At 35.6% G+C, this 25,342-nt stretch overlaps 4 protein-coding genes across 7 annotated transcripts in view; 2 read left to right on the top strand and 2 right to left on the bottom strand.

Moving 5' to 3' along the window:
• Positions 1–27: 27 nt before the first annotated feature.
• Positions 28–736, top strand: Vps25 (Vacuolar protein sorting 25). Its single transcript, XM_969218.4, has one exon. The coding sequence runs from the start codon at positions 167–169 to the stop codon at positions 698–700; it is 534 nt and encodes a 177-aa protein (XP_974311.1). The 5' UTR covers positions 28–166; the 3' UTR covers positions 701–736.
• Positions 732–1,521, top strand: LOC103313644 (uncharacterized protein). The gene is made up of 2 exons (XM_008197466.3): positions 732–1,094; positions 1,139–1,521. Exons 1-2 carry the CDS (start codon positions 857–859, stop codon positions 1,489–1,491), a joined length of 591 nt encoding a protein of 196 aa, XP_008195688.1. The 5' UTR covers positions 732–856; the 3' UTR covers positions 1,492–1,521.
• Positions 1,497–3,263, bottom strand: LOC663212 (zinc finger protein 595). Its single transcript, XM_969270.4, has 2 exons — positions 2,994–3,263; positions 1,497–2,944 (listed from the first exon to the last, which is right to left on the bottom strand). The coding sequence occupies exons 1-2, from the start codon at positions 3,057–3,059 to the stop codon at positions 1,517–1,519; spliced, it is 1,494 nt and encodes a 497-aa protein (XP_974363.1). The 5' UTR covers positions 3,060–3,263; the 3' UTR covers positions 1,497–1,516.
• A 114-nt stretch (positions 3,264–3,377) lies between these two features.
• The window catches only part of eya (eyes absent), a 45,150-nt gene continuing 23,185 nt past the window's right edge, over positions 3,378–25,342 (bottom strand). The window contains exons 1-9 of one of the 4 annotated variants that reach the window (XM_969294.5): positions 22,312–22,592; positions 22,210–22,259; positions 6,451–6,789; positions 6,127–6,397; positions 5,914–6,079; positions 4,549–4,895; positions 4,280–4,497; positions 3,981–4,225; positions 3,378–3,928 (exon numbers count right to left, since the gene is read on the bottom strand). In XM_969294.5, coding sequence (XP_974387.2) covers positions 3,747–3,928; positions 3,981–4,225; positions 4,280–4,497; positions 4,549–4,895; positions 5,914–6,079; positions 6,127–6,397; positions 6,451–6,789; positions 22,210–22,259; positions 22,312–22,392 — 1,899 coding nt within the window. In that variant the 5' untranslated portion in view covers positions 22,393–22,592 and the 3' untranslated portion in view covers positions 3,378–3,746. Of the gene's footprint in view, positions 3,929–3,980; positions 4,226–4,279; positions 4,498–4,548; positions 4,896–5,913; positions 6,080–6,126; positions 6,398–6,450; positions 6,790–9,841; positions 10,161–22,209; positions 22,260–22,311; positions 22,593–25,342 lie in introns of those variants that run through there. The other 3 variants (XM_015982126.2, XM_015982127.2, XM_015982128.2) reach the window with 3 other exon arrangements.

Here is a 25,342-nt window from a genome sequence, read left to right as displayed (position 1 = left end):
TTATTAAAAAAAATATATTTTTTTGGGTCAAGTGCTTGGTGCCCCTGACTCGTGCTTGTCATTCACATCTGTCAGCAGCATAACCTTAACTTTTGTGTTCATAGTTTAAGAGATCGATTTTCGTCAATATTCCCATTTCCTCTAATTATGCAAGGCCGTTGACACCATGTCCACCAGCACGAGCGAATGGCCTTGGCAATACCACTTTCCCCCGTTTTTCACTCTGCAACCCCACCCGGAGACCCGAGCCAAGCAAGTCTCAGCATGGAAGAGCCTCATTCTGGACTATTGTCAGAAGAATAAACTATACATAGTCGACGTACGAGAAGCCCACCAGTTGCCCCTTTTCCACAACACCACCATGAACCGCAAGCTTGACCCCTCGGTCATTGTTTCAATTTTATCCGAACTGGCCAAGACTGGCAATGCTGCGGCCTTAGACAAGGCGAAAAACCGATGGGAGATTTACTGGCACACATTAGAAGAGTGGGCCTCAATGATCTACGACCACATTTGCGAGCTGGGGATGCAGAACAGTGTGTTGACTTTATTTGAACTCTCGCAGGGAGATGACGTGCAAAGTAAGGAATTCTCCGGGATGCAGACCGACGTCCTGGTCAAGGTACTGAGGGTGTTGGAGAATGAGAGGAAGTGTGAGTTGATCTTGTCAGACGAGGAGCAGGGAGTGAAGTTTTTTTAATTCGTTGTAATAGAGGAAATATATTATTTTTATTCATTTCTCATTACTTGACGCAAACGCTTACCCATTTTTAACGCTCCCTCTAATTAAAAATAACCGAGTTACGCAAGCCCAAGGCTAAAAAATCTGGCAACAGTTCACCGATTGATTGCGACAATGGAAGACGATTTCCTAGTCCAAGTTTTAAATTTGTACAAAAACCAAAAATGGAAAGAAATTATCGAGTTAAACAAAGTTGACAATGCGGTGGCGGCTCGTAAACTACTGTGGGTTTGGCCTAGTGAAAGCAATTTGCAAATGATGGACAGTACGATTCGTCAGTTTAGTTTGTACGGTGTTATTTCAATTGGTTGCGGGTGCGGCCTGTTTGAGTGGCTTTTGGGGCAATTTTCTGGTAACAAAATCGAAATTTGGGAATACAACTAATCAAGAGTTTAGGGTTGACGGTAATTGGGTACGAAGTGAATCAAGAGTGGTGGTCAAGCCGGTACAGCAACCCCCAGTTCATTAAACTCAATTTTCCTGATCAACCCCCAACCCCTGAGATTCTTTTCCCCGATTACGCCCTTTTATTCTGTTATTTCAACGACGGGAAGGCCTTTCGGGAATATATCAGTTGCTACAAAGGCAATCTGGTGTTTATTATAGGGCCAGGAATCGGGGCTGGACGTCACACTGACCCTCAGCCCTTTAGTCCCGATTTTGGGTCAAGTGACTGGATTTTGTACAAATCGCAAGAAGTGAGGGACACTGGGGATTTTATCGCAGTTTACGTTCGGGAAAATTATTAAGTTAATTAGATAAATAAAATCTATTTTAACTTTGTGGTTTTTGATCGTGAACCGTGATCATATGAGCAACGTACATTTCTTTATTAACGGACCGAAACTGGCACTCCTGGCACGTGAACATCAGGTCTTTCTCCTGCCCCGGATGTTTGGTCTTGATGTGCACTTTGTAAGTACTACTCTGGATGCAAGCGTAGGAACAGTACGAACACTTGTACGGCTTTTGGCCCGTGTGTCTCAGCTTGTGCCTCCTGAGCGAGTTGTGGTCGGAGGTGGCATAGGAGCAGGAATCACAAGTGAACGGTTTTTCCCCCGTGTGTTGCCTGATGTGCATTTTCAGAGAGCTGCGCGACGAGCCCTTGTACCCGCAGTAGTTGCACAAAAACGGCTTGATTTTTTCATGCACCACGTTCATGTGGATTTTGAGCTGTCTTTTATCCGAAAAGCTCTTCGAGCAGATCTCGCAGGTGAACTTCAAACGCTCGAATTCCTTCTTGTGGGTGATTTTGTGGTTTCCGAGCTGTTTGCTGTTCTTGAAGGCCTTCTTGCACACGTTGCAGACGTAGGCCCGCACGTCGCCGTGAATCAGCTTGTGGATGTTGTTCAGTTTGGCCAAACTGACCGACTTGTAGCTGCACTTATCGCACGAGTAGAGCTCCATGTCGATTTTGTGCAGTCGCCACAAGTGACTCGTGAGCTGCTTCCAGGACATGAAAAACTCGCTGCAGACCAGGCACGCAAAGCCCGAGTCCTTGTGGCAACTTATGTGGTAGTTCATATTGTCTGCACTTTGCAAAGTGACTTTGCACATTGGCACCACGCAGGTCTGGGTTTTCTTCGCCCCAATTAACTTACTGATGATATGTTTGTTGAAAATATTTTCGGTTTTGACCGTTGGTGTTTCAACTTTCGATAGGTCGATGCTTTTGGGGGAAGCCCCGTCGCTGTTTTCTCGAGACTCAATTTTAAACGGTACTTTCTTACTATCGGAACTTTTTGCTTTATTTGCGCCATAAACCACCGCTTGGATTATCAAATTTATGTCGGAGTTGCCGACGCCATGGTCGTGGATCAAGTGGGACCTTAGAGACATTTTGTGGAAGAAGACGTTAGGGCACGCTGGGCATTTTAAGTGGGGGAGTTTCCGAACCGTTTTGTTTTTGTGTGCGTTTTCGAGGTGTTCGGTGATTTTCGAGTTTTTTGTGCACAGGAACGGGCATAAATTGCAGACGAAGTACAGCATGTTTTCAAAGTTGTTTCCATTCTTAAAGCTTTGTTTTTTTACTGAATCGGACTTATCACTGTTCTCTTTGAGTATGACGTAATTGTTTTCGTGGCTTGATTTTAAATCGTTATTGTCGGCACGCACGTTTGTTGGAACTTCGTTCTTGTCTCCGGAGTCGAGGTTTGAGAGGATTGAAGAGATTTGGCAATTACCGATTACAGGGAGACATGTCTACAACCCGAGGTGATTTACGAATTAATAACAGATTTAAAATACTTACTTCGTCGGTTAACAAGTCGTTATTGCTCCAAATAACGTCCCCTGGAGCAATGTTATCAGTCTTCATTGTGACCTATTTACACCGTTCGCAAATAAATAAAGGAAAAATTAACTAAATGGGCCGTTTCGTTGACATGTTCGTTTGAAGTGATTCAATCACTTTTTTAAACTATTTACACATATTTTTATCTGGTTTGGAAGAGTTTTTGTAGCCGAGACAACAATGACCCGAGTTGATAACCTACAAATGTCACTTGTCAAAATATGTCAACCATGCGTGGTCGTGATTGGTTGATTTCTTAGGTGAAAGTGCCCATAGGTGGCTCGTTGACACGGGCGATGGGTGCGTCAGGAAATGTTAAAGATGCAGAAATAAAAGTCCGTCTCGTGTATTATATACAATTTATTAGATTTATACATTTATATGAAAACAATCTAAAATTACAATTGAAGCATGTTTTATGAATATCGTTTTGGTATTCGCCATGTTTTCTGCGTTATGCAACTGCATCGAGTACATGTTATGTGCACTTAATCCAAAAAGTATAAAATAATTGCTTTATTAGCACACTGACGTCACGTGATAACATTACGGAAATACCTGTTTATTTTCGTAATATTTCCTTTGCAACTTATAAAATATTTGACATTTATTACAATTTTTTATTATTTATGTACATTTATAATACATCCACAAAACATATAAAGAATTTCTTTATAAAACAGAAAATATAAAAAATCGCAAAAAATTAAATCATAAAAAGTCCATATCAAGAGCGTTGTATAATGCCGCTATCTCACTGTGACTTGTTATCCGCCAAAAGGGGAAATTCATTGCTTTCGCCGCCGCCTCCTCGTCTTGCCCGTCTCCAATCACCACGTATGTACACTTCCGGCCAAACCTCGCCACTATGCGCTCAAAACAGCTTTCTTTACCTGCGGATAATTACAATTAAACACTTAAAAAAAATAATTAATTAATGTTTACCTATCTTGGTTGCGGAATAAATATTGTCGATTGGAAAAACGCCTCCTAGACCAAATAACAATACCTTGGCCAAAGCTGGAATAAGTTGAGTTGTAGTGACCAAGACATTCACACAGTTTGTCCGTGAATTGATCAAAGTGAGACATTTGTTGGCCAACGTTAGCCAATTGTCGGTCACAGCTTCGATTTCCGCCCGCAGCTGGAGCCACTGTTCCCGTTTGTTTGAACCCAGAAGTCCCCCAACACTGAGATCGTATTTTAAAAATTTTGATTCATTTTTGATAATTAATAATAGTTACCTATTTCGGTAATTATTGTAGGTTTCTTTAATTTTCCGATATCTGAAAGCCAATTTCCGCATCCAATCGACGCCTCCTCTGACCCCCGTCGCGAGACACAAATTCCCCCCAGTGACGGACGCGGAGGCGTGAAAGCCGTCTGAACTAAAATTGTAATTTGATAAATCTTGGCCGTTGTCGTCGGACGACACGTCGTCAATATGCACTTGATCACAATCCTAGAACACACAATTTTAGGAAAAAGGGCACTTCGCGGGTGTTGAACCCACTTCTATGTCGTTAAAAAAGAAATGCGTGTCCGCGAGATTAAACACCATTTCTTCCATTTTAAATCCGAGTTGTACCACACTTTGAGCATCTTTTTGATATTTGGTAGCGTAACTCCCCGTTAGTAAACTATGAAAGATGATGATGGTCTCGTCAAGGTCCCAAATGAAGACCCGATCTGTAGCGGATTCTGGGGTTGTGGGGGACACTGTGTTGGTCCGTCGGCCTCTGCCCCGCGTCCCCCTTTGCTCTGTTCCTAAAGTTGAGGTTTCGCGGGACCTTCGGGCACTGTCTGCTTTCAAAGGCGAGGTGGAACCGTCCGCTAGAGTGATGCCGTTTGAGGGGCTGTCTGAAATTTTAAGTGAAATGGTTAGGCATGAGTTGGAGGGACATAAGTACCATCAGAGTCCTCTGAGTCACTTGTGTCGCTATAGGGACACAACATTTTTTTGTTTATTTCAAAAGATAAAAGTTGGGTTATGTTTATTTACAGATGTCAATTTTCTTACAGCTTGTATTTATCCGAATTCTCATCGATCATAATATAAAATAAGAATTAAAGGTTTTTTTTCCTGTTGCTAACGGTCTTTTTATTTATGTAAACCGAACGAAATAGTCCGGACCATGTCCTTATGGGAATCTATAATCTGCCACATGCCCACATCTGTACGAAATCTATGCCCAAATGTTTCACACATGTGTAATGTTGGTTACATATCACATATTTCAAGTTTTTAAAAGCAAAAAAGCTACAGGGTGAGTCAATAGTGGGTTATTTCTGAATTTCTATGAATAAGCAACCAATAATAGGAAATAAAATAAAGTAACAGAATTTCTTCCTCTTTGTCTGTCTAATTAACTAAATTGTTGAAGAAACAAAAATTTTGTTCTAGTTATAACTAAATAAAAGACAGCCACTAAAAATATTTTCGAAGAGCCATCTCCAACAAAAAACAAGTAAAAAAAATCCGGAGAAAAGCACAAAAACACACAAACTTTAACCATTATAAATGTTTCGAACAAAATGATAAACATTTAGGTACTCTTTACTTCTATCTCCCATTTTAATTATTTATAGTGTCCTTGTTTTTAATTTTTCCAACTCGTATATTGTATTGTTTGAACAAAATAATAGTATATACAACGTTTTGTTTACAATATTTTTATCTAAATTTTGTTAATAAAAAGCGTTAAATTACGATTTCTATAAACTGTAAACAGATTAATAAAAAATACAGTTTGGATCAAGACAGAGACAAAAATTGAAAAGTAGTTTTATACTTGTGTGGTAACAAGATGTCGTGTTCGCGTTTAATATTTGCGGTCTTTGGTAAACTCAAGAGACAAGAAAAATATTTTGTTTTTACCTGGAAGCGAAGTGGCTGCAAGTTGGTAGGAAGAAGCCCCCAGACTACCACTCGAACTTGGCGAACTAACATAAGGTGAGTAAGTTTGTGACGCATAATAACTTGAGGCATATTGAGAAGTTTGAGAATCGCTGTAAGCCGTACCATAAGACCCATACTCGACTCCCTGAAACCAACAATTTCACCATTTTCCAATCCACTTTTTCTCCCCACCTGTGCGGAAAACCCTTGTGCAAATGTGGAAGAAGCCGGTGCAGTGTACGACGCGTACGGCGAATATTGGCTCTGGCCGCTGTTTTGGAAAGGTGATGCTGGTGACGAATACGGCGACGTGATATACCCCGAGCTTGCCTTACACGAGGGGTTCAGCCCTCTGGACGACCCCAGCGACGAGTAAGGGTACGAGGAGGCGTTGTAGAACGACGACGCGGGGTTCATGTACGACGACGTAGCTGAATTCGTTGTGCCATAAGCTTGTTGCATGCTAAAAAATTTATATTGAAAAAAAAAATTAATAAAAGCGAGAAAAAAGACCACCTGTTGTAATACTGTTGAGCTGAGTACGATTGGGGGTAGTCCTTGTCGTAGAGGTTGCCAAGTTCGGCCGCCGTTCCGTAGAACGAGAGAGGGTCTTGTGTGAGGGCTGCGACGTCGTTTTCGGCAAGGCCTGGACTTCGAATTTCGCTTTTAATTCCAGCCGTTTCGCCTAAAATTGACCAGGAGGAGGTGAAGTTGGTCGGGACACATGTGGAGGTCGTCGTCGAGGATACATCGGCGTTGTGGTTGGTGGCAGTGGACGCCGTGGCCGGGGGTGAGCCGCAGGTGGAGGATGAGTGCCCGCTTTGCGGGCTGCAGGCGCTTTCGCCCACCGCCAGCCTGACGAAACCAATGTTATTGTAATATTCAGAGCCAGGACATTAATAATAATATTATTAAAAACATAATTTTACTCCAAGAAATGAAGGAAATAAAAAAAAATAATGAAAAAGTAAAGAAGTTAAAAGCTCTGTAGGTAGTTTAAGGTACGCAATCATACAGAATTCATTTAATGTCCGTACCTACTTACTAATTGTATTACTAATATAAAATTATTTAACGAAAAAAACTACGCATGTTCGTAATAATATTATATTATGTAATAAAAAATTAGGTATTTGTGAAATCACGATGGTTAGCGTGTGATTTACTATTTTAAACAATTTTTTTAAGCTATGCAAGATATTTTGCAGATATTATTACTAATATTAATATTAATACTTATTACGAATATAATAATACTTATTAATACTAATTAATACTTATTACTAATATAACATTAATATTAATATTAATTTCGACATAATCTCTTTTTATACTTATACAGCTGTATTTTTAGTCATTGTGGAATAAATAGCAAAGAGAAAAGCTCATCCCCGCACACAAATCGATGTATTTTATCTACAACTAGTTATAACTGCCTCAATTTTTCAAAAATTTATAATTTTAAATTGTCTAATGTTAAATTTTTGGAATACATCCTCGTGTGACTGTGTTCGTGATATAAATTCATAGGGCATCATTTAAATTCATTTGAATTTTCAATAGATATTAACAATAATTAGGTACTATTAACAATATTATTTTAAAAGTTGTGTTAAGCTGAGTGTTTCAGTAATGGAGATTTTTAAAGAAAATTTTGCCTTCCTTTGGCTTTAGAAAGTTATTTAGTCAAAATCGCTCATGGAATAGATAGAATCTATTAATAAGAAATTTTAAATGTACCTACAAGAGAATTAAAAGGAAGGTAACGTTGATAATTTATATACTGAATAATAATGAAAAATGCTTTGGACCAAAAAGAACTGCCGGTGCCCGTATTTCATAAAGAAAAAAGAAACTTCATAGAATTTTCGTTATTTTTAAATTCCAGCCAATCTCCTACTGTATTAAAAAAATATTTTGTGTTAATTTCCATTTTTAAATGCATACTTTTTTTCGAATGAATTTCCTTTGTTCTCTGCATGCAAATCAAACCACAATTTACTTAAATTGTGAGTGAAGTTAATTGTATCAAATAAGTTTTATAAGGAACTAAAAATCGTTTACGTAAGAAACTTTTTTTACAATTTGCGATACAATTTGTTGTTGAGTAATTGTTGGACGCTGATTTCAAAACTTGCAAAAGATCTTTTCAATCAGCTCCAGTTTTTAACATATGGGTAACTCAAGTTAGCACTTCTTTAAAAAAAAAGACACAACTTTTAGTCATTTACATTTTACTTCTCAGTTGTCTCAGATTTTTTGCGGTTGGTGACTAATTGTTGGAGGCTGATTTCAAATCAGCAATCGAAATATAGGTAACTCATATTGGCATTTATTTAGAACAATGCACACAGCTTTTTTAGTCATTTACTTCTCTGTTGCCTCATTTTCTTGCTGTTGTTAAGTATATAACTATTGGACGCTGATTTCAAAACTGCTAACAATTTTTTTTATTTGGTGTAACATTTACAAATTATAGTTTATTTAATTTTGAAATTTGTATCTAGTCTTTAAAAACCCTCTGGATATAAGTGCGTGAAACACCAAAATCTTTAGAAAATCACCTGAACCCAAAAATCAAGAAATCAAGATCACCTTATTGTAAAAGCCTAATAAAACGGACAAGTATTGACAGATTCTTTAAAAAATACGGTCTCAAAGACGGTTAACAGATAAAAAGTAATAAGACTCCTATTTAGTAAGAAACATTCAAAATAAAATAAATACTACTCTCGTTCCAAAATATGTATCCGATTTGGAATAGAGGTAAGTAGTAGTAGAAAATTGTAAATAGATTGCTGAAGACCATCTTCGAAGCCAAAACATACCTATTTACATCGTGACTTGAAATATGATAATTGATAAATAATTGATATAAATCAAAGCCTTGATTGCCTGAACCACAACAGAAAATAATTTTGATATTCCTTTTCACACATTGCCATTACTTGACAGCTTTCTGCTATGTGCAAAAAACGTTTCCCCTTTTCTGAATTAGGGTGTGAGATGTCAGGAAGAGCATTCGTTTATTTATAGAACACTTAAGGAACCACAACTCATTAATCAAAATAATTATAAGATATCCCGTTTCCCCGAATTTGCAGAATTTTTACAGAAAACCACAAACACTAAAAGTTAGGACGAGTATCTGGACTGTCCTCAAACTTTATATAAATCACTCATATGAAGCCTTAAATCGTCTTAAATTAAATCAAGATTCAACTGCTAATTCCAATTAAGTTATCATTAATTTTGCAGTGACAAACGTTCTGTAAACCGGATCTAAGTATAAGATCTCACAATATTAACCAACCAAAGCCAAAATGTATTGAAGTTGTTTAAGTTATTTTTTTTTGTAAGGGTGGTAGTAGTTGGTGTCAATGACCTACAAACGTAAAACCTAATGAAGGGAAAAATGTTTACGAGACAAAGGCAGTACTAAGTGCCACCTGTGGGTCACTTATTTTTTTATAATAACTGTGTAATTAGTAAAATTAATTGCTTAGTTTAAATTATTTTTTAAACAAATTTACTTAATACTTCTTATTTATTACTTAATATTTTTTATTTTTATATATCACCAGAGCGGCTCTAGATCGTAAAACTCGTGAGAAATCACTAGTTTTTAGTTTAAAGAATTTGTACTTCAGAAAAAATACCTATCAAAATGTCTAAATTTACCAACATTTCCAAACACAATTTTACTGCGAAAGTTACAATAAGTGAATGAATTATTGTCAGTCAACATTTTTTAAATAAATTGAAGACATTCTTGAGAAGAAAAAGTAAAATTCAGTTAATTTTTAATATGGTATTCCTTATCAGAATCAATATGCGCCACCCGCACATACTCAACACCCAAATGAAAAGTTCTTTCGTCCTTCGCTCCTTTGCGGCCGTAACTCACTCGCTGTGCCAACCTGACAAGACGTATGTCACCGTTCGTGTCACACCCAGCAAGTTGTCATTTAAAAATTCCCCTCGTTTCCATCCACCCATTCTCCATCCGTCTTTCTTTCACTCGTGCTGGAGCCGAGACATCGTGAAGGAACAATCCTCAAGCAACACCCGCACTTCGACCCGGTCTTTCCGAGAAATTTATGTGTTTTGTCCCCTGTCCAATATATTATAAGCCCGATTATTTTTTCCATGGAGGGATTTTGAACCGTGCCAGATTTCCTCCAACAAACACACAGACTTTTCGGTAGCTATCTCGCGACCACCAAATAAACAAACCACCGTCCGTCGATGCGAAGTTTTCTCAAAACACATTAAAACGTGAGTGACACAGGTTTTAACATATAGAAAACAACAAGTGTCAACTGGAGGAGTTAATGGTGCTGCGAAGATGAAATAGACGGAGACAAAAAGCCCGAATGGGACGGTTTGACAAAGAAAGAACCGCCATTTGGTTCACACATGTTTTCGATGTGAAGAATACTCATTATGTTCCATTTTCTTTCGGTAGTTTTTAGTTTAGGAAGCTGGCCTTACACAAACATCGGTAATTATTATGAGATGGAGGAGATGACATGTATATCGTCCCACAACCTCGCCTCATTATCTGTCAAATCGACCCTCAACGCCCACAAATAAAAAACTCGGGAAGAATTTTTTTAAATTCAACCACAAACAAATTAACTATTCTTGCGAAAGAAAGCGCGTTTGGAAATGTTTATGGACCAGAATTTAAATTACAGTTTGAAATTTGGAGATCGGATCGTGGGCAAGATTATGAGACGTATGATGCGCAAGAATTTTTTGTTGGTCTTGAGCTCCGGAAGCGCGATCACGTTGAGTTTACTGGTTGCAAATGTGAGTCATTTGTGTGGTCAAAATTGAGTCCGGAGTCATCGCCTTGAAAACGAGCAAGCGGATGTGCCGAGGTGGCAATCTTTGTCCGTTTTATTGCAAACAATCTGCGCCGGTACTTAAGTAATGAACAGTATCGTTAAGTCAGTAGGAACACGGAAAGAATGCTCTTTGGACGAGTAGCACATGTGACGAGGAAGTGGAAGAAGAAGGGTTGAAGACTTAAAAATTACTCAAGCTGGTCGCAGGCTGGCCGTAAAACCGTACTAAAAACCACTCAAAGTGCACCATTTTACGTGTATGTGAATAAATAGAACGCTCTCGCGCGTATACAATTCGAGTGAATGTGTAAAAAATAAAACCGAGTAAACACAAATCGGATAATTTTACGCAGACGTCCATTGAGTGAAAAAGCACCGAAGGTGCGCGCCCAAATCGCTTCGACCGAGCCGAGTGTGAAAATATTGCATATTTTAAATGCTTACAAGCCAGTTCTGTTTTTATTTGACACATATCCATTAGTTAAGTTAATGGATGTTTAAGGCCGGTTATAAATTGCCGTCGTGTAAGATTAAAATTTGATAAAACCATAAAAATTGTTGTTGATACAAGATAGTACTCATCAATGGACAAGATGAATAAATTTCCAGTTTCGTCCACAAGCGGTCGCGTCCCTCCGATCAATCACCGCAGCAAGTACCAAAACACCCGACCCTCAATTATCTCCAACAAATTGTCCCCCGATAAAGACCAGTTTTATTTAGTTGTAATAGTACCAATCCACAACCTGCCGAGATTGTGTGAATAACCCGAAAAACGAGAAAAAAATCCCAAACGATGGAGATAATAAAACAAGAGATGGTAGGTGGGCTGGCAGGGCATACAGCGACCAGGAGGTCTGGCGCGTTATGTGACAAAACAACCATAACGAATTGATCAAGATTAGGTTCCGTATTTTTTAATTGCTCATTGAGGCAGATTTTTCGAGAAAACTTCGTCAAATCGATCTTTGACGGGGGTTCAACCACGCGAACTCTCCTTCGATCGAATTTCGGCCACGGCGTGTGTCCATTGAGGAAACGGGTGCAAGGAGCGCCGCTGAGCCATTGTCAAAAACACGCACTACCCGCAGACTTCAACAATAGCCTGCGAGTGGTAAATGCCCGAGAGGATATACAAAAAGAGAGTTTTATGGCCGCTTTACTGGGATGTTAGTACCAAAGGCAATAAAAAGATGATTGATACAGATGGCTTGCCGATTATTACCTCCAGGAGTTTACGTCCAGCTCTTATTAGTCGAAATTACGAAAATAACAATGAGCTGATGTTTATTGTTCCTGGGAATATTTTTGACGAATTACGACTTTTTTCAGCGAAGATTGCATCGGAAATGTTTGTCATAAATTAAATTGTTAAGAGACGTCCGCATAAACAACCAAAATAATGCATTCTGTAAACTACACAAGACCAGTAAGCACCTGAAATAGTCACAAGATGCGAATTTTCTTTGCACTAATTAGATTACGAATCAGTAACATCTGGGCAACCTTCACATTTTTGTTCACCACCACATGTTCATTTTTTGTGCGATGACAATAAATGAGCTCGGAGCGCCGATCAATCAGATCTGGACGCAATTATGTCTTCGCCTCGTCTCGTAATCGGCTTATTTGGGGCCCAGCTACCGCTCTTTGTATTGTCAACAACACCTTGGACAAAAAGGCTACAAGTAAACAAGAGTGTGTTTCGGGTGCATTTTTGCGCGGCGAAGGGGTGCTCTGACCACGGTCTGTTGACAATTATGTTTATGTGCTGTTAGATATACTAATCTTGAGTGAGACAGGACTTTACATTCCACCAAGAGATAAGATCGCACCTGTAGTTGTGCGCTTGGTCTTTATAAAACATCTCCGGGTTTAGTCTTTGAGTTATACAGGCTCTAGATGCCACCTTCTTTAGATAATTTATCTTGTTTCCAACGCCACCAAGTAAGCTTGGAGGCGGTTGGCGTACATTAATTATTATTAAAATTGAACGAGACAAATTGTGGGGGAGACGAAAGGTTGACTTTTTCTGATATTGAGGTTTCGACCGGTCGCGACTATAAATTAAACTTGTGGGACAATAAATGTTAAGCAAACAACGATTTTTTAACTCCGACTTAGAATATTGGAGTTTTATAGTGTTTGGTATTGGATCGTGATTGGATTTTCGTAATAGATTTCTGAACTGCTTGATTAACTATACTAAATTAACAGAAAAACAAGAAATTTAGTTTTTTTTTCTAATTAAATAAGTATAAAATAGTTAACAATGCCCTGTGTGGTAAAAATATAAAGAGCCGTAACTCCGTATCAGAACGTTATTCAACATTCATTGTCTTTCCTATACACCATAAATCACAAAGAAACTGTCAAATAATTTAATGTAAATTTAATACGACGCTATTAACACTGTACTTCTGAGTCTGTGTTTGTACGTATAACGGTGGTTTTCCGTATTGTTAAAAAACAACTAATAAATATTTCAAACCTTACTCTTTGTTATCAATAAAATACAAAGATATATGTATAAAGTTAGCAAGAGTGAACAAACAGCTATAGGCTACAAATTATTATAATTCTTATTATGTTTTTTTTTTGATAAATCCAAGAGACGGCCAGTCGAATGAAAAAGACTTATTTTAGATAAAATACAGGATGTAAGCGAAATAAATATATTAATTTTAACAAATGAGAGAACTCATCAAGAAAAACACTTTTTTATGTACCATTTTTTCAAAATCGCATTTTTTTAAATAATTTCCCCTCCTACAAATTGACGAGCCTTTTATGAAATGATCCAACAAAGAAAAGTAATAATAAATAATAGTCGCAACCAACGGTAACCGATTTATACTGTAATCTTGTCGACTAGGTAACTTTGCTTCTAGTGACGTGTAAGAAAATTGTGTAAGATTTTAAAATAGTTTTAACTCAAAAACTAAAATGCTAAGTTATTAGGAAAAATTGTTGATCTTCACGAGTTCTATTGCCAGTTAAATTAATGTACTTATTTCATTTACAGCCTGTATATGCTTTATTCCTGTCTGCACAATTTAAAAAGTATTTGTAAATTTAAAAAACCTTTTTTATTTTTTGCGTTTATAATACGTTTATTAACGCCTATTAGTAGAAGTCGATTATGGCTCATTAAAGTATAGTGTACTTTAATGAATTTAGGGATATTTATTATTCAAGAGTTTCATCGATAATGCGTGGAATACACGTACGATTTAATCATCATTTTTTTCTTTATTTATTATTTATTACCGCTAAATTCCCTAGACGACATTTTTGTTAATTAAAATAAGAAAAAAGGGAGCGCAAAGAACAAAAATTGCATAAAATACTCGTTTTATAAAATCAACCCTTATAAAAAATGTTTTTTAATATACTATTATGTATTTTATGTAATTTTGTAGACCTCACATTAATATTTTTCTTCAAAGAAATTAATTTTAATATTCTTTACAATTCCAAAGTTAACCACAGAATTTCAGAATATGTAGATGTGTCCTTGTCAACAGAAAGAGTAATAAAATAATATGAAGGTAATTTAAAAAAAGAGCAGCGTCTTATTCCCAAAATTATAAAAAAATAAGAACTATATTTTATTGATTAGTAAAAAACAATCAGCTCAAAAATTGATACAAATTATTTTTTCTTTCCCTTCTAGTTCTTGTATTGAAAGGTAAATAAACGATGGTTAGTACAGAAGGAAAATTGAAAAAAAGTATAAATTCAAAAAATACATTTAAGACCGATTTACCTAAATCAGAACATTTAATTACAATCAAATTTTATTTCGCAATTAACTTGACATTTAATTAAGTATTTAAGTAATTAATTTAATATAAAGTAATTAAGCATGTATCTTAATTCTAATAAGTAAATTTTATTTCGCCATCTGTAAACCAGCTCTTATAAATTGGTTTATATACGTTACATAAATACCTTTGTAATTTTTTTTATAAATTCTACATCTAGTTATACCGATCTTTTAAGGTTCACATAAACCCAGCCTTATCAAAGTAACAATTTACACACTTTGTGTAACTTGTTTTGTGTACTTGTATTAACTTTTATAAAAGTGAAAACAACATCTTTATGCTAATTACACTATGTAGATGCGTGTACAGAAGCTTTAAAAAGCCTATACAAATTGAAATAGTTAAATAGGTAGCTTTACGACACGATTGGTGTCAAAAAGAATTTTTCAAAATTGTTAATTCTTCTTTGAAATAAACGTGCTTGAAAACCTGAATCAAAGAGTAATTGAGAATTACGTCCAAACGTTACAACTACTGCGCTTATTGTAGAACTTCAATAATTTAGTTACGCGAATACTTTCTGTTTGTAGCATTAATAAATAATGTGACACCGGCAAATACTTTACCCATACAGTCGCAGCTCATTAGCTCGCTCAAACGAATAGTAATTCGAACTATTTACTATTTTTTCAGTCTTTTTTTATAAATAGTAGGTAGTTCGAACTATTTCGAATTACTATGTTTGTCTCTACCTACAAGTCCTAATAAAAATTTATTTATTTTATAGAAAACAAAAATTTTTAAGCAATTTTAAATTGAAGTAAACTCGAAATAAAATTAGGAAAAAATTCAATGAGTGTCTTTGAGTGAAAATTAATGATGGAATAATTTTCATAAATTACTCATGTGAAATGACACAAGTACGAAAGAATTCTATTAAATATTGAATTGCAGATTTGTTTCGTAATTTTTTTTGAGAAACGTTAAAGGTCTAACGCCCGCTGGATTAGTGAAATTTTTGGACGCATAACTGTAAGTGTTAATCCGTCGATCGGTGGAAAATTCCCGTAGAAAACGCATCTGTCGCACGATAGTCATCTGGTAATTAGTCTCCGTCTATTAATTTTTATTTTTCGTCCATAAACCTCTCCGTCGACGTTCAGAAATTTGTCGAGATTTTAATCATGAGAGAGAGAGCGCGAGCTTTTAATGTGATAATGCACCCCCATCTTGGCGAGTTGGCGAGCACCGGAGAAGGAACACCCACGGCGTGTGTGGTGACGATAATGAAGATTTGAAGATATGCAGGTTCATTATACTTCGCCAGTTTGTCACATAAAGAATAAGTCTATGGACTAAGTGACACAAGAAGACATAGGACTTATCTTTTAATATGTCACTTGCCATCCGCTATAAAAATCCGTCGACGGTCTTTATCGCACCGGAGTCGAGGATAAAACGAAAAAACGAGAGAGGCGAGACAAGAAATTAATAGGTGTTTCGATGAATTGGGAATGTCTCCCGAGGTGCGTGGCTCGATGTAGATGTGATAAATATTAATTTCGATGAGTCGCTTGCGATAGCTTGACGGCGAGTTATGATTTTTACGGGACGCGATGGAAATGGCCTTTTGCTGAACGGTTATCACGGACGCGATGGGTTTTATTCGATTACTTTTTGGCCAATTAACGAGTCGACAAACAGTATTTTTGACTATGGGCGACAGACGTGTTTACACACGAGTCTTATGGTTCTCTGTGGGTAGACCATTTTATTTCGATGGTCATTAAAAACACTCGGTTGTGTGAATCGGAAACGAACGTCGAATCACTTTATGCAATACCTATTGGACTAACAAAGTCGCTGGAAAATAAAATAAATGTTCTACAACAATGTTGAGTGGTTTTATCGTTTATGAGTGAGTGTAACCTCGTTTCAGACGTTTTCGAAAGTTCGAAAAACGCTATTTAAAGGTTTATGTCTCGGGTTTAATGCAAACATGCAAATTGAATCGATTTTCCTAAAAGCCATTACCAATAGTCAAAGAACCATGCATTTACTAAATTGATGCTTTCAACTAATTTGACTAAAATACAAATTTACCCAAAAAGAATCCTTGTAATTCACAATTTCCATTAGCAATAAAATGCGCTTCATTCGCAATAAGTCCGCTATGTCAGCACGGAAAGGATCCCATCATCCGACTTTCGGATACAATTATTATTAGAATAGTAATACGCTTTTACAAGGCTTTAATCTTGGCTTAATTGATTTAAAAAATACCAAAAATAATGTCAAATATTTATAACCCAAGTTTTTTAAGAAACTTCAAAGGTTTTCACTAATTTCCACAAAAAAAAATGAAACAAATCTTATTGTGTTACTTTAAATCCGCAGTTAAAGAGTTGAATTGTGACATAGACAACATCATATTGAGATTACAGGGTGTTTTATTTCAGTTTATGATTATATTGATGTAGAAAAAGCTGTAACACTATCAGTTGACATCGGATATAATGACTAGATCACTTTTCGATATTTTTTGCCCCTCCTTGGCAGGTCCACAGGTTCAAAACTACTATTAAAAATAGAAGCGAGAATAGAAGTTAATTCAACGTAGATCACTTCTGACTAAATAGAAAACATTATACGGTGTTATTATAATTTAATTTTCAGTTTACTGTAATAGTTCCTGACTTACGACGCTTCGATAAGATGGAAAGTATCTTCAGAAATTGAAAATATTTACGAGAAAATTTATGAGGTTTTGGAAATTTCATTCTGTGTCAATGTTACTTAAAGGACTTTATGTAGTAAAAATTAAAAAATAAAAATCAGTTTCTTCACTCTTGGCAAATATTTTTTATTTGAAGTAATTTTGATTAAATGAAGGCGAATGACAAAATAATTTACTCTTTTTAGAAGTCACAGAACATATAACAAATTTTTAAATACAAAATCAAAACGAATGTTTTACATAGGGCGTTTTTTGTTGCATTTTGAATAACCCTGTACACAACCCAACAAAAAATGTTATTTTTTTATTAGTATTTGCAGACGTTTATAATTTTCAATCTTAATAGATTTATTAAGTAAATATTTGGACAGTGAGCAATTCGTGTCATATGATGGTTTGAAGAAAGAGATATTAAAGAAACAAATAATTCGTTGATTTAATTTGCTACAGTTTTCAAGTCACTTTGGAACACTTATTAGAATAAATATTTGTAATTTGTAATTCAAACGTTTCAATTTTTCTTATTGGATATGATTAATAAATAAACAATAAAAATTTGAACTAACAAGTAGTGAAAATTGCTGGAATTTACACATTACCCTTCAGTATGTAGAAAATCACAACAAGATCACATTAATGAGTATTATTTTGGGAAGTAACAGCTTGAGCTAACAAAAATTAAGAATGACATTTTGATATCGGAACTTTGAAACGTTTTTTATCTATTAGCTGTTTCAAAACTATAAACACGCCAACGTCGCATTTTTTCTCAAAATTAGTTGTTATAAATTATTTATTCAGTTAAAAAAATAATAGCTAATGTAATTTATACTTTCAATGAGAGACATAATCATTAATAACTATTTTACAATTTTATCAATTTTATTTAAAAATAATTGGGTAAAATACGACATTGGAATTTATAGTTTTGAAACAGCTAATATATAGATTTAATGCGGACAAATCTTACATTGTGGATTGATTTATTTATAATTATAGGTATGTCTTGAAATTAATTTAAAAATGAAAACGCGAAACACCTGCTTAAAAAAGTTGCAATTTCAGTAATGCTCGTTTGAGAACGTTTTATTTTTTATTTCACCACTACAATTCTACTACAAGTGTACTTTACAAATACGTTCCAGTTAAAACGCTACATATTGTGTGTGAATTTACCACACACCATAAAACTTATTAAATTACCCAGCGCTAATGTAGTTAGATAAGAGTGATTTTTACTAGCAGATCGTTTTTTGAATTTCATGTTTAAAACACAATTTAAACAAAAATTAATAGTGTACGACATTCTGTGACAAGACCGAAAAACAAAAAACCTCTCCACTTCACGAAAGTGTCAGAGTACATCTCATTAAGGCCAAAACACATGTCCCATCCATAGTCCTGTCGTTAAAGCTCTACGCCCCGATCCCACATGGTCATTTTTACCCGACGGCGGCAGCGATCTTTGAGTTCTGGCTTGGCCAGCAAACGTAGACTCAACATAAAGCACCCACCAGCGTTCTTATAGTAATGTAACTATAGTAAAAATACATTCATTTCATTCAGCGAACTTGCAATATAACTACTGACCAGGAGCAGACTCAGCAGTTTAATTCCTTGGACGATTATTTACTTTATTATGCGTGCTAAAATAAAGAAAAGTCGCGTCGCTCAAGTGTGGGATCTGCTGAATCAAATGTGCTTGTAAGAAGAAATGTGGCGCCGAAAATTGCTGAAACAAGACTGATTCAAGGATATCGATGCTGATTCGTTGGTTTTCGAAAATTTTCATTTTTGCAAAAATCCATGGAACATTTAGTTTTCCATACACGAGTATCAAATCTACCGCCACCATTTCACTGAATGAAGAATAGTAAGAATTTTTCATAGTTCATGGGTAAGATTCTTTTTAACAATGTTATTATTCAATCCTAAAGATTATGGTTATCAAAAACTTTTAGCAAATTTTAGTATTTTTGTAGTACCTACGTGTTTGTAACAATTAACTTTTCCAATTACTCGCATTACATTATGAACATCAAACATTGGATAAATAAATATACCATTAACTCGATGAACAAACGTTAATGATATGCATTATTAAATCTTATATTTTCCGGCCAAAAAAATCTGTTGGACACTGTTGGACTTTTTTTGTTGTGTTTTGTGTTATCATTTTACTACAATTACGTTTTACAATAGTATGTTATTATACAAGTTTTATAAGATGTTCTATTGCAGCACGAATGGTTTTGGAGCACGACGAAGAAGTACTCCAGTAGATTGACTTATAAAACGAGTGTAATATACTATTCTTTCTACTTTCTATTTTTGTTGTTTGTTTTTGTTCAGTTTAACTTATCAAAATCTGTTTCAACCATTTCCTCTTAATTTTGTTAATTATTCAGGCTTTATTAATAAACGACTTACGCTTACTAAAAGGAGTTGCACAAAAGTTCTCTTTGTGAAACTACTTTCAATTCCACATTGAACAATTTGTGAAACCAAAGTAAAAAAAACAATATTTTGAGCTGAGATCAACTAACTAGTAGGTCTGTACTACCTAGCAGTCTTTTATCCCTCTTTGTGCTTTACGAAGGAGAAAGGTGTACGTAAACAAGCTCAATGATAAATATTGAAGAAAAACTTTTATATGCAAGGTTTTTGCGAAGTTGCGGCGTTCCCTTTAACAGATTATAGCATGCATTGATGTCCTTAAGAGCTCTTTAGTAAAATACAATAAGTCAATAACTAAAATTTTTAAATCCGATCCAAAAAAAAGATGTTTGGGGTTAGTAATTTTACTAGGACGATTTAAGTTAAAACGGTTAAGAATAATAAATACATAGTATATACAGTAAAATTTTCCTTAATGGACACCTCTTTACAACGGACATTTTTGTAGGAACGTAACAAGAGCATTGGAAAATAATGTAAGAAAACCTTTCGACAACGAACTCTCTGTATAGTGGACACAGACAAAAAAATCCCCAATAAATATCAAATAAATTTACCTTTTACAACGGACAAACCGAAAGCCCAGAATTAAATATCGATGAGTGTATGATTTTTTTTAGAAAAACGTGATAAAAAGGTTGATGAAGACGATCGTAATAAGAGGAAAACTTGCCTTAGAACTCATGTTCTCTGAATATTTTGAACCTGTTAAAAAATAGCTGAAATTAGCGTGTATTCTGTAACTTTTTTAACGGGCTGTTAGAATTTAACACTGGTTAGAATCGCAAATCAAAGAATTTTATTGGTTACTGCTATAGGAACAACGATTAACGGTCTTTAAATTTTAATGGTTTCATTACAGAATATGTATTATGTATCAAATAAAAATTATAAAAAAAACATTTTTCCTAAAAACAACCAAACAAAAATTGAATATTTTAAGTACAAAATCTGTATATTTTCTTTTATAATACTTATTTATAAATGAATTTTTTTTTATTTATAATAAACCTAGGAATAAAAAGGAAATTCTGCGTACGAGTTAAACATTTTTTTAAATATATTTTTGTGATAAATTAAATTTTAATGTTTGATGGCAGTTTATGGAATGATGCATAAAATAATTTATTTTATAATTTATTTTAAACTGCCCACCTCTCATTAATGGACACGTCTCCAAAACGGACAATTAAAAATTCTCCACCGGTGTCCGTTGTTGAGAGGTTTTCTTCTGTATAACGTACTAGATCGTGTAAAAAAAATCTTAACTTCGCGAATACTTCGCAACACCAAACTCAACTTTAGAAATACGTTACACATTTCTCAGGAATTTGAGAAAAATCTGTTTAAAAAATGTTAAATGTATGTAGGTACTCAATTTCCTAACACCACCAAGGATAGTTTGCGAAAGATTTAATTGCAATCCAAATTAATTTTGTATTAACCCAAAATTTTACAGAGCCACGTGTCACTAAATTAATTGGCTTTCCCGCATCTGATTTAAATTTATTATCTGAACGATCACAAGCAGGATTATGCTACGTCTATGGCCAGATCACGAAGCTGTGAATGTGAATGCTAGTCGACGTTTTACACAATTTTTGCAAATCCTACTACTTCACTGTTTATAACAAAAGGGAAAAGCTCATCCTCATGCGAAAAGCTTCGTATTTTTTTTAAATAACATCAAAAATTTTATTCCCGAAACTTTCTTTTGTAAGTAGTTTGTTTAATTATCACTCGATTCTGGTATGTAAACACTTAATTTTTTTTGTAACACGGACAATAACTTCAAGATTTTTTTACACTGGAATACAATAAATAGTGTTTAAAGAATAGTTTAAGCAGCTTAAATAACAAAACATAAACATGATGAAAAAGTGTTTTTAAAATTAAACTTAACAAAACTTACAACCACAAAGCTGCTACTTGTCCGTAGGTTTCTAGACAGATACTATACGGATATTGACAGGGCTTCAAAATATTCTATAAAACTCTTGAATGAGTAATGTGAGAATTTACTATACGTCATTACTAATTTTCATTTCTCCTTTTTATAAATTGTAGCATAGTTAAAACTGCACTTAAAAATTTGAATTCAAATATTCGTCGATTCCACATCTCAGTTTGAGTGTTGCAATTTTTACGACTGCGAGCTGAGCACAGTCGCCACAAAAGGTCAACCTTCACGCTTCACAGGGTGGACGAATTAAACTCAAGATAATAAATATCGCCCCCTATCCAATCGCGGATTAAAATGGAAGTGCACCCATTTGACAACGGTTACAAGACCATTATTCTGTCAAAGTGGCGACTAACAAGACTTTATCAGATGACAAGAGTTGAGCCTTGTGGTAATAAAGTCGGCGGAGTATGTAAAATAGAAACCTCGCGGTGGAACAACAACCAAAGGTCATGTCGGACTTGGCCAATTTTTTGAAACTGTTTCAAGACTTACCGATCGCGATCAGTTGGGTCCGACGTTGCATCAGGCCTCGGCCGCTTCACCTGAAACGAAGAAGTGATTTCAACGGGAGCTTCGCACTTGACATTCCTATACCTTAGAGTCGCACATCTTATCGATTATCGCGCATCGTGTCGATTGGGCATTGAGGTAATTGCAAGGCATTATAGTCACCATGGTAGTGGCACCCGACGGCTCTCGCGACCACACCACTCAAAGGACCATCGCCACCCGCACTCGACACCGACCAACGCAAAATTTCGAGCTTTACGCACTGCCACAGGGCGAAAACATCGCCAAAAGTCCAAACTCAGCTTGGTCGCGACACCGGACTGCTTTACATTCCTTCCTCCGCGCCTGCAGCAGACTGAAAGCCCTCGCACGAACCGAGGAGGAGGGGTGAACGCACACCTCTCTGGTGGAAGGAGTCCGAACTAACGGCGAGCTTTCGGAACCAATGGCGGTGATACTCCGGGCTCCAATAGTGTGCAGGATAATTATTGTTTTATTGTGGATAATAAGCGGAGGAATACCTGTTCTCGAGAGGCCACGGACTGGAGAAACCGGAAGTTTGGGAAATTTTCAAACAGATGGGAAAATCCGAACTAAATCTCGTTTTTCTCGCATCGATAAGATCGTAATAAATACGCACGACCCTTCCGATTTTACCCCCGAATCACCGGAAATAACACAATGTGTTTATTATGGCCATTGCGAGCGGCTTTTAGGGCTTTATTTAAATACTAGTTTCAGGACTAGATCAGCGGCTTTTGAACAATTAAACGATTGCTTTGTGCCAACTGTGTCAAAATAAGCGGAGGTTAGCGCCAACTGGAACCCGGGGCTCAAATAACACGATCTGCTTCAGAAACTGAAATTATGGGTACTTTCAAACGGTACTAGTTTGCCTATACTTTTTGCACTAAAAAATGGCTTTCCGAGTCGAAGGTTTAGTGGGAGGCTGGGGCCGGGAAGCGCCCATAAATCCGAGTCAGAGTTAGTCCCATTTTTTGTGCAGGTCCCGCGTCAACATTAAAATATTTGACCCAGATGTCACATGTCCCATGGTCCGTTCGTGACCATCATCAAGCCAGCACCAGTTACAATAAAATTTTACCATGGTGAATTCGATTAGGCCCGTGTCCGCGACGAATTTCGCCGTGTACCTCCGTCCGTAATCAACATAAAAATAAATAATTGGGCTTGTGAGCGGGCGTTTGTTTATTTGCTGGTGGCTTTCGTTTAAGGGTTGACTGCCATGAAATTGCGTAACGAGAATGTGGCTGTGATTAGCACGTCCGAGTCCGGAGGATGAGTGGGTGCGGGAAAAATCAAGTGACGGGGTAATATTTCTGTAATATTGCCGATAAGATATTGCAGATTGTTTTGGTTGGGATAAACATGCTGTAATGTGATGCTGTCGACAAGAGAAACGCTGTCGGTTTATGTCGTCGATACATATGGATATGTCTGCCAGACATGCTTGCGTTTGTGGCTTGCATGGACATTGATTAGGAGATGTTGTTGGATTTATACATAATTTTGTTATTTGTTTTCTTATTGCGGTTTTATGCCATTTGTAAAATATTCAATAAGTGTAATTTTTATTATACAAAAATTCCAAATACATTGTAATAAAACTTAATATAAAATACCTATCCATTAACGGTCAAATAAGCGAATAAATAATTCGTTACTGTCTAAGTGTCTAATAAAATACAGAGACCATAAAATACTCTGTAAGACTTGAATATTTTTTATTCTTTACGAGAAAAAAAACAAATTAGCACAAAGTATGGAGAATTATTAAAAACATTTGAATTTGATGCTTTATTAATTTTATGCAAATAAGTTTGGACGGTATGGCAGCGAAAGCAAAAATTGGTTTAGAAAAAGTATAAGTATATATTTTCAAATTATTTAAACGTTTTAACGTTACCTACGGTCTTTTGCTTGATTTACAAAAACCTCGTTATGTCACTTTCTTTCAATAATTGATGGATTAATAATTATTGCTCAATAACATTTTTTTAAATTTTTTTTTAAATTTTTCAAGGCATTTTGAAAAAGGTCAGTATATTGAAGAAAAAAAATAATAAACAACAATGCATAAATTACTTTTTCGAAAATGGAAATGAAGAAAGAAGAAAGTATTTTTTATTCAGGTTCCTACTAAACTGAATGTGCACACTATGGGCCTGTTTATAGAAAGCTCAATTAAAGTTAATTGAGCTGTTAAAAGTTAATAACGCCAACAGACCAATCAAATAGGTTCAATTTGATCACGTGATCAGTAATTACGCATTTAATTGCGGATTAAATTAATGACGCTTCGGTAAACCGGCTCTAAGTTGAATAAAAATTTTATTGCAATTAATCCGCACTTTATAAAAATTTGATTTATTCGGAAATGGTTAAATAAACAATTTTTGGTTAGATAGGTAGGCATTCATCATTATTGAAACAAACAAAATTGCGAAACTTTGTTTAAAAATAGTTACTAAAATGTTTAACAAACCACTTGTAAAATAAACGTTGGGGATTACGCATTTATTTCTGATTTCGTTCTTAAAATATTCCCTCGTAATATACAAACCCTATAATTTAATCAATAATAACTGCTGGAGTCCTTTCTTAATTTTAATTCGTAAAATATGACACAGACAGACCACAGCCAGACAACAACAAAGCAAATTAATAAAAGCCTTGATAAAGGTTTTTAAAAATTATGCAAAAAAAAGCATTTGTTTCCATCAGTAATGCGCTCATTTAAAGGTATGCATCCACGACGCCTATAACTGCCCAAAGACAGGATAAAGAAAAATACAATTACCGACGCCTATTAACTTTGTAAAGAAAAATGCTCATTTGTATTGTGTTATCTATCACACAATCACCTAAAAACTCTAGAGAAAGCTTTTGAAGTCCTTGATTAATTGATTGGAATAAAATTTAACGACGTTAGGACAGCTTCCTTACAAGGTTCTCTCTAAAACGGCGAGTTGCAATGTTTCGCTTATATATAAACTTCATCAGGCTATTGATTCGTTCAAATTCTTGGAAGCGACATTGAAAGATGGAATTGACAATGACTTAATAACAACAACACATATACACACCACCGCGT

Source organism: Tribolium castaneum, chromosome 3 (assembly GCF_031307605.1).
Source record: "Tribolium castaneum strain GA2 chromosome 3, icTriCast1.1, whole genome shotgun sequence".
Lineage (NCBI taxonomy): Eukaryota > Metazoa > Arthropoda > Insecta > Coleoptera > Tenebrionidae > Tribolium > Tribolium castaneum.
The sequence above is the reverse complement of the archived record's forward strand: the minus strand, read 5'-3'. Positions and strand labels throughout refer to the sequence as shown.

Bases quoted from the DNA above. Each gene is read 5' to 3' on its own strand.
- LOC103313644 (XM_008197466.3), top strand. From the start codon at position 857: ATGGAAGACGATTTCCTAGTCCAAGTTTTAAATTTGTACAAAAACCAA. The intron at 1,095-1,138 runs GTAACAAAATCG...TCAAGAGTTTAG, and splicing joins GCTTTTGGGGCAATTTTCTG to GGTTGACGGTAATTGGGTAC.
- Vps25 (XM_969218.4), top strand. From the start codon at position 167: ATGTCCACCAGCACGAGCGAATGGCCTTGGCAATACCACTTTCCCCCG.
- LOC663212 (XM_969270.4), bottom strand. From the start codon at position 3,059: ATGAAGACTGATAACATTGCTCCAGGGGACGTTATTTGGAGCAATAAC. The intron at 2,945-2,993 runs GTAAGTATTTTA...CTCGGGTTGTAG, and splicing joins ACGACTTGTTAACCGACGAA to ACATGTCTCCCTGTAATCGG.